Source organism: Haliotis asinina, chromosome 9 (genome assembly GCF_037392515.1).
Source record: "Haliotis asinina isolate JCU_RB_2024 chromosome 9, JCU_Hal_asi_v2, whole genome shotgun sequence".
Classification (NCBI taxonomy): Eukaryota; Metazoa; Mollusca; class Gastropoda; order Lepetellida; family Haliotidae; genus Haliotis; species Haliotis asinina.
In genome coordinates, this window is record NC_090288.1 from 17,774,300 (window position 1) to 17,791,894 (window position 17,595).

The following is a 17,595-nucleotide window of genomic DNA, read 5'->3' on the forward strand; positions in this document are numbered from 1 at the left end:
CCAAAATATTGTCAGTTGTTGTTCATACTATTAATCACTGCATTGTTGGATCTAGATTCAGTTATTTATAAGATTCTGTATTAAAGCTGGTATATTGTTGAATGCTGTGAACAGCAAACACATATGCTTGTTCATTCACTATTTATTTATAATAATGATGGTAATTATGTAGGTGTGCCATCTATCAATTGTGTGTGTGTAATTTGCAGTGTCAGTATGAGGGAGACTGCACTTTGTTTGAAGATGAAGATACAAGAACATTCTATGAATCTCTCCCAGATCTGAGGTCATTCATTCCAGGGGTAAGTTAAACATTAAGCTTTAGTTTCAGAAGGCAGGATATGTGTTATGAATATTTAGGTGCACAGTAGTTTTCAGATTAATTACTTTCCATACCTAAAACACCATTCAAACAATGCACAATGCTTTACCACAGATTTTGTACAAGGACAGTGAGCAGTCTTCAAGTAAAGATGCAAACAAGGAATCTGATCCAGTGCTAGAAGAAGGTAAGTTGTCTGCTCTGTTCAGCAATCTTGGGTTTCACACCATTTCTTTTTTGGTAGACATACAAGCATTTTTATGTCCGTTAAAAATCCCATAACAGTTGTAACTATATTTTGCAATAAAATATTTACAAAACAAAAATTTTCTTTTGTCCTGTGAAACCACCCTTACAGGGCCCCGCCAAGAGCCAGTAACTTTAGCTGTCAACTTTGTACCTCACTTTACATACTGTTGTTCTAAGAGATTGACCTGCGTGGTCCATTTAGAGTTTTACTTCTCCCTTTCCTACATTATGAGTGAGAAAAAGTCATAATCTGTATATGGTTCCTTTTCTACTGCACAGGCATTAAGTGGTATTCATAGGTTACTTTTTATCCCCCAGGCATGTAATGTACGTCTGTCCGTCCGTCCGTTCGTCTGATCATTTTGTTTCCGCAGCATAACTCAGAAACCGTTTAATATTTTTAGACCAAACTTGATAGATATAGTAATCTCAGCCTATGGTTGTGCCTTTTGCTGTTTGCAGTTTTTTGGCCTTTATATTTTTTTTGTTTTTCCATGGAACATGTCTTTTCCATGTCTTGGTGGAGTGGGCTTTGTTTCTGGAGCAGAACTCATAAGCCGTTCAATATTTTTCTGCAAAACTTGGTTGATATATCAGTCAGAAGCTGGTGCCTTTTGCTATGTACAGGCTTTTGTGATTTGTTATTTCCTTGGTTTCCATGGAAACGTTTCTGACTTAGTCTCAAAATGGAGGGATGGGCTTTGTTTCCGGAGCAGAACTCTAAAACCACTCAATATTTTTCTGCAAAACTTGGTAGATATATCAATCTCAACCTATAATGATGCCTTTTGGTATTTGCAGGATCTTGTGATTTATTATTTTCTTGGTTTCTATGGAAATGTTTCAGACCTTGTCCGAAAAGTGAGAGATGTGTTTCATTTCCAGAGCAGAACTCAAAAACTTCTTAATATCTGTCCATAAAACTTGGCAGATATGAGTGGCAGACCCCAAAGTGGTGCCTTTTGGTCTCTACAGATTTTTATGATTTATTATTTTCTCGGTTTCCATGGAAACGTTTCGGACTTAGTCTCAAAATGGAGGGATGGGCTTCATTTCCGGAGCAGAACTCAAAAGCCATTCAATATTTTTCTGCAAAACTTGGTAGATATATCAATCAGAATCTATAGTGGTGCCTTTTGCTATGTGCAGGATCTTGTGATTTATTATTTTCTTGGTTTCCATGGAAACGTTTTGGACCTAGTCCGAAAAGTGAGAGATGTGTTTCATTTCCAGAGCAGAACTCAAAAACTTCTTAATATCTGTTCGTAAAACTTTCTAGATATGTGTGGCAGACCCCAAAGTGGTGCCTTTTGGTTTTTAAAGGTTTTTGTGATTTATTATTTTCTCGGTTTCCATGGAAATGTTTCGTACTTAGTCTCAAAATGGAGGGGTAGGCTGCATTTCCAGAGCACAACTCAAAAACCATTTCATATCTTTCAACAGATCTTGGCTGATATATGAGACAGATCTTGAAATTGTGCCTTTGCTGATTACAGATATATGGCATTTATAATTTCCATGATTTCCATGGAAACAATTCATACTTAGTCTAAAAAAAACCAGAGAGTAACTCTCAGATTATTTGTCCTTTCAAATATGTTGGGGCCAGGGGGATATGTTATCTTCTGATGACTCTTGTCTGTTTCCGTGAGGTTGTAGATTGTCACTTCAAATGTACCCCTTGTCAGACAAAATACCACCCCTGCTTTCGAGTCTTTGCGAGTCTGTCAAATGCTTATATGTACCCCATGGAGGACTTCTTCTGAAAAAGAATTATACAAACCTGTAGAGGTTATGAATTCTTTGAAGAAAGTCCTCTGTGGGGTATGTCCACCCGCCTGCCCTCATTATGTCAGATTCGTTCAGCATGAAAAGTGAGGTACAATGTTGCCAGTGTTGCTAGAGTTACCTGCTCATGGCTGTAGGGGTCCCTAGCAGGGCTCTGTAAGGGTGGTCTCACAAGACAAAACAGTTTTTGTTTTGTAAATGTTTTATTGCAAAATATAGTTAAACTGTCGTGGGATTTTTAATGGACATAAAAATGGTTATGTATACCCCAAGGAGGACTTTCTTCAAAAGAATTCATAACTTCTACAGGTTTGTATTAATTTTTTTTGATCAGTAAATAGGGTTAAAACTTACCCCGGTATCTTCAGCTTGTCAGTGTTAACTTGAAAGTGTGGGTTTGTGGTGATATGGGCCACAGGTGCATCTTTACAAGACTTGACTACACATGGAGCGATCATTGTCATGTGCCCTTGAATGGATACTCAGTGAAAATAGTATTACATGCTTTTAGTTGGAGCCACCGAATTTGGTGAATGTTGCTCGTACTGCCAACCACTGGTTTATGTTGAAAAAATTCAAGTACTAATCGACAATGTCAGTCAGATGGAATTTGATGGCATAAAGCCACATTTATTCACTCAGCAGTCATGAAACAGTTTGGTTACTCTGTATACCTATGGTCATTGGTTTGAATCCTCGTTCACCCAGTTTGTTTCTAATTTGCTAGCACTCTTGAATGTTTAGGTTGCAAACATCCAAGGATGCGTTTTGAAAGCTCTCCTCAGAGGTAATATTATAAGCTAAGGATATCCTCAGTGCCATTGTATTTGTCTTGTTGTGAAACCCATGTGGTAGGTTACCATTTATCTGGCTTGGTATTGCCTTCAGTTGACCTGGAGTGCCTTGAGGTGGAGGACCTGGAGGTAGAGCTGGAAGAGAAGCTGGAGGAGAAACTGGTGATGGGTGATGGTAACAGCAGTGAAGACAAGGACATTAGTATCAGGGAGGAAATAGCAGAGGATTTAGGGGAGGACAGGATCTTCATACCACCTGAAGCTGAAGGTTAGCACTTTCTCCTGCGCCATAGACTTATAAACTCATCATTAATGTGTATATTTTTCTTTGTCCTGACTCATGCTTATTATGCTTGTCTCCTCTCTCTGTGCGAATGATAGTGGAATACTTAAATCCCTTGAAGTTCCCTTTCTTTGAAGTGGGCATAAAGTCACACTCACCCACGAGTTTTACATGTATTTCATCTTCAGATTTTGTGTCCTTCATGTACTAATATTTGTCAGAAACAGAATTTAATAAGAAGGTATTTATTTTCTGTTCATTGATGTGTGAAGGACAGGGTCAGAATGTACTCTCAAGTCATGCCTGGTGAAACTGGTGACTGTGAAAGTAGTCGTGTGTCAGTAACCACTGCTGATGTTCATATTTCCAGTGAATTGCTAAACATATCACAGGGCTGATCTCTTGTATTGTGGAGGAAACACCCAAGTCTAAGAAGAGTGCATCTTCGGAGTTAGCCTCATCACAGACGAAGAAACAGAGATCCTCTTTGTCACAGAGGAAGAAGATATCAGTGCACAGAACCTCATTGAAGTCACATTCAGGCTCTACTTTGAGATCCTTTTACAAGGAGATTGTTCCTCCGGCTGATACTACGAAGATCTGAAGAGGCCAAAGTGTTCTCAGACATGTCATCAACCCCATGAGGCAATTTATAGAACAGACAGCGCTGCTTCGCTGCATAGACCTGTATGTGAGTCATCAAACAGGCACCAACATTCATCTCTCCAGTACCAGAACTGCTGGCATGGGCAACAGACAGACTTTCTGAGCATGGGAAGGACCAGACGTTTACACATTTCCACCTCCATGTGCAAGAACTGGGAAGTCCAACCCTGAAACTACCAGAGTTGAACCTACTCATCCATCCGCACATTAAGCAAGCTTAGGAGAATCCATCATCATTCCAGATTCACGCATGGACCATATCAAAGCTTGCATAAAGAAAAAAGGATACTCCACCAGAGTGGCAAATGCAGTATGCACAATGATAAGTGGAAGAGATTTGAGATATGTGCATGGCAGGAAGGTTTAACTGCATGAAAGGCCTCACATCCACAAGAGGGGAATACTTAGTCATCTCTGACAGACTAGAAGATTGAAAAGTTCAATGCTCTCAACTTACACACGTTCACCCCAGAGTTATCACCATAAAAACAGGCACAAAGCTGTCAAAAATTGCCAGACCTACTAGCTCATTCAAGTTAGAAGACCAGCAAAAGAAATTTAAGGTACCTGCTTGGGATCTTATCATCATTTCGCAACATCTCACTGGTGATCTTGGTCCAGAGGATGTGCAGGACTTTTCTATGAGCCTCCAATCCACATGAAGTTAGAGCTTTAGAATCAACACTCTATATAGAAACTGCTTGTTTACAGCCATAATGGATGGCTTTGGAAATTGGACACGATGCTTGCCAACCACTATCTCACGTACCACCGAGAATGTCTCAGGCATTCACCAATTTGGGCCACATGTTGTACTACAACAACTAAAGATTCTGCAAAGGCGCTGAGTAAATCTCACCCTTTATCACGTGACTTGTAGAGTCCAACGTTCCAAGGAGTAAATGGTTGAGAGTCCATGTGTATGTCTATGACAGGCTAGCATGAATGATTACTTGTAACGAAAAGATACACGTACATGAAGAAGGCTCGCAACTCGTCTTGATTGAAATATTCTGAGGTAGAGTTGCACTAGATAACTAGGAGGATGTTAGTATGTCTATACATATCCACATAAAAATGTCAGGGAAATGGGGGGAAATACAAGATGTGTTAAAGAGAGCCAGAAAATCCAGGAAGAGGCCCGAGCCACCAGTGATTCTGTTGGATTCTGTTTGCAGAATTCTCTGTCATGAGTTAGGATGAGGAAAATATGTAATTTTTTAATAAAATTGATACTTAAACTTATCCTGACTCATGATGTCAAGCCTTCTAAACCTCACCACTTGTGGCATCTTGGATTTCCCTGTAAGTTCACATGTTGGGCTGTATTCAAAGAGAGTAACAAGCATGGCCTATCATGTGACCGATAAGGGCGCAAAGTGTAAAGGGAGGCTACTTGTGGGTAAGTGTGATTTTATGGCCTCTTCAAAGAATAGGAACTTAAGGGATTTCAAATGTTTCACTATCTTTTGCATAGAAGGAGGTGACAAGCATAATAAACATGATTCAGGATAAGTATAAAATATCAGTTTTATTCAGAAAATTACATTTTGTATCAGGGACTGATTTTCATGTTTTTATGTTAGCTATGAAATGTAATTGGAATGTTTGCTGAAGTCTGGAAATTTTCAAGGAATTTGAGCTTTGTGCCCATTTTGTGCCAAATTGTGAAAATGGATAATACAACGCTTTTTAGAATAACAGTGTCATAATGACAGTGTAATAGAAGTTTTTACCAGCAGATACAACCCTCAAAATCATGTCAATTTTAGAGCGAAATGTCTTGAAATTGAAGTTACTGAAGCTAGGGTTTACAGTTTAGGAGAGCATGGAATATAATCTATATGATTTCATCTTATCAAGCATGTTGTATGGTGGGTATCTTGGGTAGTGAAAGAGTGGAATAAGGCTGGCTGATCAGTAGAATCAAGAAACTGTCAAACTTCTCATGTACATGTTAATATTATTAGCAGTACTTGAGAAAATCCTTTTTTGTATTAGATTATAAGTTGTTTCCATATTGGGTTTACAGAAGATGATGGTGAAACGGGAACTTTGATGAAGACACAGTTTGAAGCATACTTGCAGTCTTTACCCAACTGTGTAAACAGAGATCTCATTGACAAGGTGTGTTTACTTAATGTTAACAGGACATAACAGGCAGAAAGAAAAAGGAGAAACAGAGATAAACACCTTCATATTGTGTAGAAGTTCACATAGTGTCAGTTGATAGTTGGCACTCTTTGTTAATCCAGTGCATTACTTTGAGATTCACTCTGTTGATTTTTTTTTCTATTTTCATGATCCTAATTTCATGAAAGAGAAGACAATTCTCTTTCAACATATTCAGTTTTCTTGTTGTATTTTGGTCTCTCTTTTTCACACAGCAGTGCCTGATCTACATTCATTATGATACAGTAATGCACAACTGTATGCATGTCACAATTTATACAAAGTGGTCATTACTGGAAGGTTGACATTGCATGTCTAATATAAGTGCTATCAGCTGTATGGTTTATGATGCCTTTTAATCATGGTGTATTGCTTCTTGTGCTTTGCAGGCAGCCATTGAATTTTGCATGAACTTCAACACCAAATCAAACCGGAGGAAGCTTGTTCGAGGATTGTTTACTGTGCATCGGACAAGGCAAGTCATCTTTTGCCATAATTTTCATACAGTAGTTAATACTTGAAGGTCTATTCTCCTGGTGCTTTCCTTTTCAAGATCAAGGTGAAATCTTTCTAGTAAATACATGCGTGGTATTAGTAAATTCAGAAATGAACTGACATAATTAGGCAGCCCAACATTTTAGTCAGAAGATTGTGATACACTCCAGGACTGACTTGTATGAACCGATCCTAGCGCTACAATGATTGTAACTCCCATTCTTCAACATAATCTTAAGATAGTTCTAACACTAAGATTGCTTTGTGCAAGTGGACCCATATGTGTTGAACAAGCATGCCCTATTCAGCATTTAAAGACCATTTCTGTAGCTTGAACCATTCTGCTGACACCATTCCAGTAGATTTAAGAGTAAATACAGACATATGTAGGCATTACTTATCAGGCAGAAAGTTTGGAAGACATTGATTCTGCATAGTAAATATAGGTTATCACACGAGTGTGTTTCGGGGTGGTTAATATCCTGCATTAGGAATAAACATTGTATTTAGTGAGCCTAGTTCAAGACACGATCACTGACTCTTGATGCCATGTTTTTTTACTCTGCGAAAGGAGTCCCTAAAATTTACATATGACCTCTCTAATTTGCATCAGTATCCATATATGACCCCAACAGATAAGGGAAACATCCACTGGCATTATCGTGCCAAGAACACAATCCATTGTATGATAAACATTGTTTCAGTCATACTCAATTTGTATGTTGCTCTGAACAGTCATGTTGTTTGTGCAGGTATGACCTGTTGCCCTTCTATGCCCGGCTGGTAGCCATTCTGAACCCCTGTATGCCGGATGTAGCCACCGATCTGGTGCAGTACCTGAAAGGAGATTTCAAGTGGCATGTAAGTCTTATTACTTCTGTAACCATTGGTACAACAAACAAAGATGTCTTTGAAGGATGGATAATGAATGTTGTGAACCAACCAGTCATTCTTTATGCTGTACTGAGAGAGAATAGGATGGGACAAGTTGAAAGGTTGACAGTTGCATTTATAATTCTTGCATTTCAGATTAAAAAGAAAGACCAGATCAACATTGAATCCAAACTAAAAACTGTCAGATTCTTAGGTGAGTGGTTATTGCCTTGATTATTTGTATTGCTTTTTTTTTGTTTTGTCAGTGAATAATTAATCCAGGTTTGATGTGTGTAATGTTAAAGAATAACATACAGCTGTTAGGAGGACACACAGAATGTCTTTCATTTGTGAATGTAATCTGTGAGTTCTGGGATTTAGGGTATGTGATATTGGGATCCGCTAGCTGGGTGTCTGAGTGTATTACTTGCAACAGTGCATGTTGAGCCTCTTTGCAGGATTCAGTGAAATCAATGGAATAGTTGATGTTTAGTCAGAATTACCGTAAATGTTACCTATATCTGTGTCATTAGATATTAGTATGTTCATGTTACTCTTTTGCAGGAGAACTTGTGAAGTTCAAAATGTGTCCAAAAGTAGAGGTCTTGCATTGCTTGAAGGTAGGATAATGATACAGAGATGACAGAGATTTCAAAAGCATGTGATGTCCATGTCAAGACTCAAAACTGTTCCATTTTCGAAAGCTTTTGTTACACATGCTGCTTGCAATGTTTCATGTTAATGTGGCCATTTTTCTTTCTATTCTAGTAAGCATGATTAGATTTGAAAACATTCTGTGAAACATTGCATTTGTTTTCCAGATGCTGATGTTCGATTTCTCCCACCATAACATTGAGATGGCCTGTGCTCTCCTGGAGTCTTGTGGCAGATTCCTGTACAGGTCTATGGACTCACATCACAGGACAAAAGCATATTTGGTAATACAGCCAGAATACATTCACATTAGTGTCCTCTGTAGCTGTGGAACACTTTACTAATTGCAATCTTTCTCTTTTGTATGTCTTGACAACCTTAGCTTTGATGAATGTTTTGTTTAGGATGTAATGATGAGGAAGAAGGCTGCCCTTCACCTGGACAGCCGCTACACAACAATGATAGAGAACGCCTACTTCTACAGCAACCCACCAGAGTTTCAGCAGGTGACTCGGATCGAGAGACCTCCCATGCATGAGTACATACGCAAGCTCCTCTACAAAGACCTATCTAAAATTACTACTGAGAAGGTAATGTAACATTTTATGATCCTATTCATTTTATATACATTTACCAACAGTAATTACTTTGCTTTCATATGGAAACAAAATATTTTGACAAATATGAATGTACATCCATAGATTTTGAGCCTAGGACACATAGTACTGAAATACTGGTGTGAGCTCTTACTTCTGTTTCAACATAGTCTTATCTGAGTTGAATACCCTTGTTCAGGTAGATTGGGTATCAGAGATGGCTAACCATGTAACCTTGATGTCTTCTGTAATCATGAGTTCCTATCAAGCACAAAAAGGATTGAACATTTGTACATGGTCATGACGCCTTATGTATACTTACCCACATGAGAAGTGTTTTGATTCCTCGTGCATGTGGAGTGTACTCCCATGTTAAGGCACCATGTTGGGATGGCATCAGTGCTTTCTCATTGGTGATACTGGATGTTGTTCAGTGAGTGCAGAGGTTATTTTTAAACAGTTTCCTGCAATCTGAAATTCTTCTACCCTGCATTTATTTTAATCATTATTATTTGGTGATTGACCACCATTTTAGGTGCTGAGACAGATGAGAAAATTGGACTGGGACGATGCAGCTGTAAGTCAGACATTGTTTCTGTTATAACACAATGATATCATATGATTAGAATCATGCACTGCGTCATCTCCTTGCAGAGCAAGGTACATAATTAGGCTCTAAGCATACTATATTCAGTGTATGGTAACATAGCACTACATTACTTATATTTGACAGGTAACACAGCTTTGCATTACTTACAATAGTATGCCGGGCATTTAATGTGCTAAACAGAGCAACTTCTAAAGGCTACCCACCATGCAGTGATTAGTTCATGGTTGCTTATCACTATTATATTTTTCCTTATCCTGCTTAATTGCTTATTCTTTTTCGTGGCAAAGGTAGTGGAACACCTGAAATTCCTTGAAGTTCCCTTCTAAAAGAAGCGGACATAAAATCACACCCAAGTATTACCTCCCTTTTCATGGTCCACTGGTTGACAGCATTGAGAAACGAGTTATTAATGATCCACATTAGTAGCGTTTTTACATAAACAAACAAGGGTCAACAAGATCACTATCTCTGCTACGCCTAACGTTTCAACTGTTCAACCTAGTCAACAGTCTGAATCTTCAAGTAAAAGCATGTCACATACCAGGAGCCTGCAACGTCATGACAGATGCCTTATCTCGTCCCCTACGTCCATCTCCAACAGAATGGATGCTGCATCGGGAAGTGTTTCAACTAATCAAACTTTCGGATCACCACAGATAGACCTATTTGCAACTAGATTCAACAAACAGACAACAACCTTTGTTCCCTTAGCTTGGTCAATGGACGCTCTCGGCATTCTATGGGAAGGAATTAACGCGTACGTGTTTCCCGCTCAGTACTTTTACCAAAAGTCATCGAGAAAATCAGACAAAGAAAGAGGTTACAACTGATTTTGGTGGCACCTTACAAGGGCCAACAAGGGATTGGTTTCCAACACTTATAGAAGAGCTAGGACAACCAACTCTACAATTACCTGAGTGGAAGAATCTTCTCATTCATCCCCACACAAAACGAATCCACGGTCAACCATCGGTCATTCCGTCTTCACGTATGGACCGTATTAAGACTTCTTTGAAACGCAAGGATATTCAGCGAGAGCAGCGAAAGCAGTCATCTTAGCTTTACGGATAGCAACACTATCTCAGCCTGGATCAGAGCTGTTATACTTTCAGCATATAAAGCAGCAGGATTAGACCCTCCACAAGCCTCTAACCCACATGAGCTTTAGCCTCTACACTAGCGCTAAATGGTAACTGCTCACTATCTACTATTATGGAAGGTTGTTTTGGGAAGTAAAAATACAGTATTCGCCAACCGTTATCTGCAAGACATAGCCACGGAGGACGTCACTGGCATTCATCAGTTTGTCGTTGCTCAGCAACTAACAGTTCCACGAAGATGCTGACTTAACTCAGCTGATTTATCACGTGACTTATGGAAGGACGTCCTGAACAGACTAGCATAAGTGATTATGACCTTGCATTCATTATAAAGATAATTAAACATGAAGAAATGTCGCAACTAGTTTTGATTGTTATATCGTGATATTTAGTTGCATCAGAAACTAACAAGACACTAGCTATATTAGTGTCATCACGTACCAGTCAGCAAACCTTTTTTCGACTGGATGTCACTCCCCTCAAAATCTACAACGAATATGAGAAGAATAAGACTGAATTATTGCCATTCCTGTCAGAGGGGAAATTATTGGACGTAATTTACAACTGACAGCAGAATCCAGCGTGGCCTTGTCTCACCGCTGTTTTCGTCAGATTCTGTAAGCAATTAAGCATGAGTCAGGATAAGGAAAAGCATGTAATTTTCTGAATAAAATTGATATTTTATACTTATTGTGACTCATGGCGAAAGCCATCCCATCCACCCCTCACAGACACGCTGAATTCTCGCATTCTTGTGTCGGGCGATAACAGGAGAGAGTGAAGTTGCATGGCGGTCAGCTGACCATGTGCACGGGAAATGGGAGGTAATGCTTGGGTGAGTGTGATTTTACATCCGCTTCTTTTAGAAGGGAACTTCAAGGGATTTCAGGTGTTCCACTACCTTCACCAGGAAGAGGAGAGTAAGCACTTAACCATGAGTCAGGATAAGTAAAAAATATCAGTTTTATTCAGAAAATTACATTTTTATGTCACACATATATAATGACACAAAAGATGTCATCATAGTCAGAGTTAGCCAAGTTTATATTTTTAAGCTCAGTGTTAACTCTTGAAACATAAAATACACTTTTCTCTGTCCATTTCTGTTGCACTTTCTGGTCAAAATGCCTTGCACAACATGTTCTGTGTATTGTTCTTACCTTACTCATGTGGGAACCTACAACAATACATATTTTAGATGTATACCATCAGTAATTTAGAACAACATACGAAACTACAAACCTAATAAAAGATGTTCGAAGGTGACAACTTGTTTTGATATGTGCTCTCAGATTGCCTTCTACACGACCAAGTGTTTGACTGCAGTGTGGAACATACGCTACAACTCTGTACACTGTGCAGCAAATCTGCTGGCTGGACTTGCACCTTATCATGTATGTATTCATATGTGTTGTTTTCTACATTAAATTATTTGATTTATAGGAAATTATTTATAGTGGTCACCTAATATGAACCAGAAAGGTATCTGAAATACTGATGTATTGTTCCTAGGTGGATACAAAAAATGAAAATAACAAACATCATCTCTCACTTGACTGAGTGTGTGGAGCTGTACCGTAGGGATTCACCTACAGACCAGAGATGTCAAGTAATATTGCAGACACTCATAATGACATTAGAAGAGCCAAATGTTGTTTTGAGACATTTTGGCTTTTAAGTAGTGGTAGCCTGTATGAAATCCAGTCTGAACTGTTTTAACTAGAGGCTGACAGCATGAGTACCAAACTGAGAAGTCGTGACATGTTGGGGAAACATGGTTACCATCAGCCAAGCCACACATTATGATCCCTGCCAGTTCCTGCAAACCTTACCTACCTTACCAACTCCACTTGTTTTTCATCATAAAGTAATGTTATTGTTTTGGTTTAATATTTGTTGACACAATCTGTTATTTTTTCCAGGAGCATGTTGCTATCCAGGTTGTAGATGGTGTATTGGAGGATATCAGACTAGGAATGGAGGTAAAGACCCTTCAACTTAATTTTGCACTTTTTATGGTCTATAAATTATCTGAATACATATCATTTTGTCAAATTTTGTGAAAATGTGATTCTTCATGCCATTTCATTATTTTCTCCTCGTTCTGTTAGAATGTGGTGACATTGTCTTGTTAACTGTACAAATAATCTGTACAGAATTTGTTCCAGAGTCTTCATATAATTAGTTCCAAGTTCCAATGACTAAAAACATGTGTAAGTTCTGATAGCAGAATGTCTTTATTACCAAAACTCTGTCATGGCAGAGGATCAGTGGATGGTGTGAACATTATCAAAACTTGCAGGTGAACCACCCCAAGTACAACCAGAGGCGTGTTAGTTGCGTCAAGTACCTGGGAGAGCTGTACAACTACCGCATGGTTGAGTCTGCTGTTATCTTCAAGACACTCTACTCTTTCATCACATTTGGCATTAGCTTGGATGGTGAGTTTGTTGCATTAGTTTGAAATAAGACATGGAGTCATGAATTCTAAAATATTTTTGTAAGATTTGTAATTTTTGTAATATTTTTTCTCTTCAGTATTGTCTGAAAACATTTGATTGAACATAACTGATAATCATATGATTCTGTTCAAGATAATCCTACTCCCTTGGATCCTCCTGAGCACTTGTTCCGAGTGCGTCTTGTGTGCACTCTCCTGGAGACATGTGGTCAGTACTTCGACAAAGGATCCAGCAAGAAGAAACTTGACTGCTTTCTCGTATACTTCCAGGTGAAGACCATTACTACAGATACCTGTATAATGTCAGTGGAGATATCTTGGTACATGCCCTGGGTGTATTTCTGATCGTAACAGTGTTCCTATTGAAATGAACCAACGTGCATCAGACTTCCAGGGATAATGCTAATATGCGGATCTATGGGGTGTAATTTTCCTGAAGTATTTAAAATCGAGTTTCTTTCTGATGTCTCTATTTTGTAACAGAGATACTACTGGTTCAAGATGAAGAACCAGATCTGGACAGTGCATCGTCCATTCCCACAGGATGTGAAGAACTTGGTGAAGGACACTCTGGAGATGATCCGACCCAAGCTGAAGATTTATGTCAGTTGGGAGGAAGCTATCAAAGCTGCAGAGGACATTGAAAATGAATATAAGACAAAGATTGGTAAGATTTCCTTATAAGTTTACCAGAACTGTCCATGAAACATCATGTCATGTGTCCACAACAGTCGGGTATGTTTTGAGCACTGAATGTGAAATGACCGAAGGTCTGTGTTTCTGTGAGCTTCACATAAACATCTCCTAATGAAGCTGAAAATTCACATGCTTGTTCTTACATATGATGACATCTCAGTTTGTTCAAGAGAGTCAGTTAGGATTTTCAATAGGGCAGCTATGGAAGCTAAATGTCTTTGTTGCAGACATTATGGTGACTATCATTGCTAACACAAGCATTTGTTAAGTCGTCAGGGCAATATGTTAAGACTAAGAGTAAAGCAGAATGCCTGAACAAAAGTGTCATTAAGTTGCTGTTATAAGCACTGTCCCATGTTAACTTACAATGATAAAGATGCATCTGTGTAAATTGTTGCAGCTAACCTGTTGCCAATCATTGAGACTGGTGATGAGAGTGAGGTATCGGAGGAGGAAGGACTGACTCCTATACAAGAGACTGATGAAGAAAGTAAGAAATCTGTCAGTGGTGAAAACAATGGAACAGTTGACACTAAGATAAAAAAAAAATTGCTTGGTCAGCAAATTGAATATCCTAGAATCACTTGTGATTTATTCATATTAGATTAAAGGTATGGTTAAACATTCTGCTGCATTTCGTTACATGGAATGGACCCAATTTGATTGTTTTCTGATGACAACTAAGTGGCATAGACACACACAGAATCACAAGGTGGGTTTATGTTTCTGGAGATCTTAATCACAGCCTGATTTGTGATACAAAAATGCTGAAATAATTAACAAATACCAAGATTTTATCATTTTGGGTATGATGTTGCTTTCAGTTGAAGAACTTAGCCAGAGCCTGTCTCAGTCACGTCTAGAGGATGGCACAGAGTCCAGTCAGGATGATCAGAGTGGTCAAAGTCACAGCCAGACTGGAAGTCAGACAAGAGATGTAAGTGTGTGTTTGAGTCATCTTTGACACACAGTTTTTAAAGAGTTCTTAGTTTAAATGTTTTTTTGAATGAATAATATTTTTTTGTTACATATTTTATTTTCATCAGTTTAGTGCCGTGAGTGTAGCTTGCTTAAGAATGTTGAAGCACAGCCATAATTGTTTTAATTCTTGAAACATCATGTGGAAGGCAAATTCAGTTTTGTGAATTCATAGCAGTGTGTAATACAGAGAGTGACTTGTAGTTTATGTAACTGTTGTTGTAATGCCGTTTAAATAATCCTGAATATGTAAAATATTTTGGTTACACAAAAATGTAGTGATGGGATTAATATGCAGAGGGATTAAAAGTGGAATTGATGGTGGCTACACTTATGATTATTCGTTTGAAATGTTGTTGTCAGTTACTGTTTGTTTGTTACTGTTCATGTTTGGTGATGTTCAGGGTGAGGATGAGAGTGAAGACAGTGATAGAGATGAGTTCCTAGAGTCTGCTGGAGAGGATGAGACAGAGGACCAGGTAGTGCAAAATGTTTCTCTTAACACAAGTCTGTTATGAATGTATGTTGATATGGTTTTCTGAATTTTAACAACATATTCTGTATCCAGTACAAAAGCAGTGAAGAAGAAAATCAAATTTTTTCTGTATCAAATCAATTAACTTTAGCAGGGTTCATGCAAACTTGAACAGTGGTGGGATTTAGAAATTTATAAAGGGCTTGGACTAACCAGTGACAAAGTATTCCTACAAAGACACTATGTCTATTACATCAAGCCATTATTTCTGTATAATGGCTGTCCACACACTATAAGCTATCCAAGATGACTGCTTGTGTGTATGTCAAGAGCAAAGTATTTTCAATGTCTTCATGTCAACTAGGTTTACATCCTCAGCACTTACCATTGATAAAGAATATGGGGCAGGTTAATATGCTTCCATTTTAGTAGGTTTGCACCTGGGCTCACTGGCCATGGGGATGAAGGTTAGAGTTGTGCAGAAGGCAAGCTTACATGCTTGGGGAACCTGACACATTAGTTCCCTCTAGTTTAGACAAGATTATTATGGCTCAGGACAAAGAGGAAGGAAAATATAGTTGTAGATTATTTCTGCCTTACAACATAAAGTCAAATGCATCTGCCAAGAGACTTACATCCACTTGTCTTACAGACAATGACAAGGGGGATGTATTCAGGAATGTCATTGATCACTACAGATGCTTTCAATCACACACTTGATTATTTATGAAAGTGACAGAATAGTGGGGACTACTGCATAATGCATTTGCTCATTCATTTCTTAGATTTTGAATACCTTCACTTTATAAAAATCTCTTCATCTGAAGCATGTAACATGTGAGTTTATGTCTATTTTAGTTAGGAACTGCCCTTTTCAGATAACTTTGGTGACGGGAGCTCCTAAACGCATTGTATGTCAAGAAGATGATGACTTCATGACTGCCTTTGACAAAATGATGTCTGAAAATATTCAGGTGATTTTCTGAATCTGATTTCTGTTTCCATGATGGCTGATTTCATCTCATTGTTTAACATTCTTGTTGGTGCTTGAAAAAGTAGATATCACATAAAAACACAATGTTATGCTATCAATAATAGATTCATGATGATTTTAATGCCAACAAGCTACAAGACATTGCCACAATAATAATGTGAGTGTTTCTATGACATATTACCGGTAATAGTTAATGATTTATGGAGTCATGACTGTTGTATATAATGGTCTGTGTGCTCACAGGCTCGTGCCCAGGAATCTCTGAAGGTTCCACAGCTGGACATTGCTATGCCTGTTCACCTGCGAAGCAAGACTAAGAAGACTGTTCCTGGCACCGGCACAGGTAGGTCATTCTGAAAAAAACAGTGTCTATCATTCCCCAGAGCTGTTGGCAAATCCTTCATACAATGCCTCCTTAATGATGTTGAACAAATGATATTTTCCGATTCTTTGCTGTACTCATGCTGTTTGCAGGATGGACTGTGTTGGGAGTATAAAAAATGGGCCTCAGCTGACGCTTGATCAAACAGTGTGGTATATAACATCAATTTTATAGGGGATCATACATGTGAAGGAAAGAGATATATATATATGAACAATTGTTTCTGTTCTGTCAATACTTAATTCTTTAAAATGTGTACGTAGGTGTTACACAGCCTGTCCCTGAAGTGGATACAGCCATTAACTTTGTGTTGATGACAAGGAAAGGCAACAAAGCGCAGGTAAGCTCTTCCAGTTGATTATTTGGTCAGAAGACATGGTCATCCATTCAGTTGCCATTGACATTTTATAGCCAAAGAAACTCTCTTCCAAATACTATTATGTTAACATTGGTTTTCAGTAAATTGTTTACAAATTGTGCAGTTACGTGTGCAAACTCTATTCTCTCTACAGTTCACAAACCTGAATGTACCAATATCTGCTGAGTTTGCTGCCAAATTCAAGGAAAGAGAGCAGGTATGGAAACTGAAAAGGGCAGACTTTGTTGCTTGAATACATACTGTAAATCCTGAAATTTATGTGAAACATCAGAGTGCTTGCAGTAATATATATTTAAGAAATACAGTTCGTTCTGCCTCCATGTACAGTGTAATAAAGCACACTTTCGTCCTGAAATATATTATAGTTAAAGCACCAGGACACGCTGTTCTTTTAACGTTTCAGCCCCCTACGTTAAGACAAAGATTACTAGAAAAACAAATGATGAACAGTTTGGTGATGGCTTATGTTCGGGTTAAATATCTTCTCTAGATCATTTTAATTACATCCGTGATTCTCTTAAACCATACAAGGCAATATCACCGCCTCATTTCTACTACCAACAAAAGTTTAGATCAGCACATTCAGAGGAAGCTGACAAGTAAAGCGACACTCCACGATTGCATTGTG

General features: G+C 38.4%; 1 protein-coding gene across 4 annotated transcripts in view; it reads left to right on the plus strand.

Annotated features, from left to right (window-relative positions):
* LOC137296579 (regulator of nonsense transcripts 2-like) overlaps positions 1–17,595 on the plus strand; it is a 269,128-nt gene that overhangs the window by 239,699 nt on the left and 11,834 nt on the right. For all 4 annotated transcript variants that reach the window (XM_067828385.1, XM_067828386.1, XM_067828382.1 and 1 more), the window contains exons 16-38: positions 210–302; positions 437–509; positions 3,248–3,421; positions 6,135–6,229; positions 6,664–6,749; positions 7,522–7,630; positions 7,799–7,856; positions 8,207–8,262; positions 8,464–8,580; positions 8,701–8,886; positions 9,428–9,469; positions 11,895–11,996; positions 12,525–12,584; positions 12,905–13,043; positions 13,197–13,333; positions 13,547–13,730; positions 14,160–14,249; positions 14,584–14,696; positions 15,142–15,216; positions 16,091–16,186; positions 16,450–16,549; positions 16,852–16,928; positions 17,101–17,163. In XM_067828385.1, the coding sequence (XP_067684486.1) occupies positions 210–302; positions 437–509; positions 3,248–3,421; positions 6,135–6,229; positions 6,664–6,749; positions 7,522–7,630; positions 7,799–7,856; positions 8,207–8,262; positions 8,464–8,580; positions 8,701–8,886; positions 9,428–9,469; positions 11,895–11,996; positions 12,525–12,584; positions 12,905–13,043; positions 13,197–13,333; positions 13,547–13,730; positions 14,160–14,249; positions 14,584–14,696; positions 15,142–15,216; positions 16,091–16,186; positions 16,450–16,549; positions 16,852–16,928; positions 17,101–17,163 (2,325 nt within the window). The remainder of the gene's footprint in view (positions 1–209; positions 303–436; positions 510–3,247; positions 3,422–6,134; positions 6,230–6,663; positions 6,750–7,521; positions 7,631–7,798; positions 7,857–8,206; positions 8,263–8,463; positions 8,581–8,700; positions 8,887–9,427; positions 9,470–11,894; positions 11,997–12,524; positions 12,585–12,904; positions 13,044–13,196; positions 13,334–13,546; positions 13,731–14,159; positions 14,250–14,583; positions 14,697–15,141; positions 15,217–16,090; positions 16,187–16,449; positions 16,550–16,851; positions 16,929–17,100; positions 17,164–17,595) is intronic.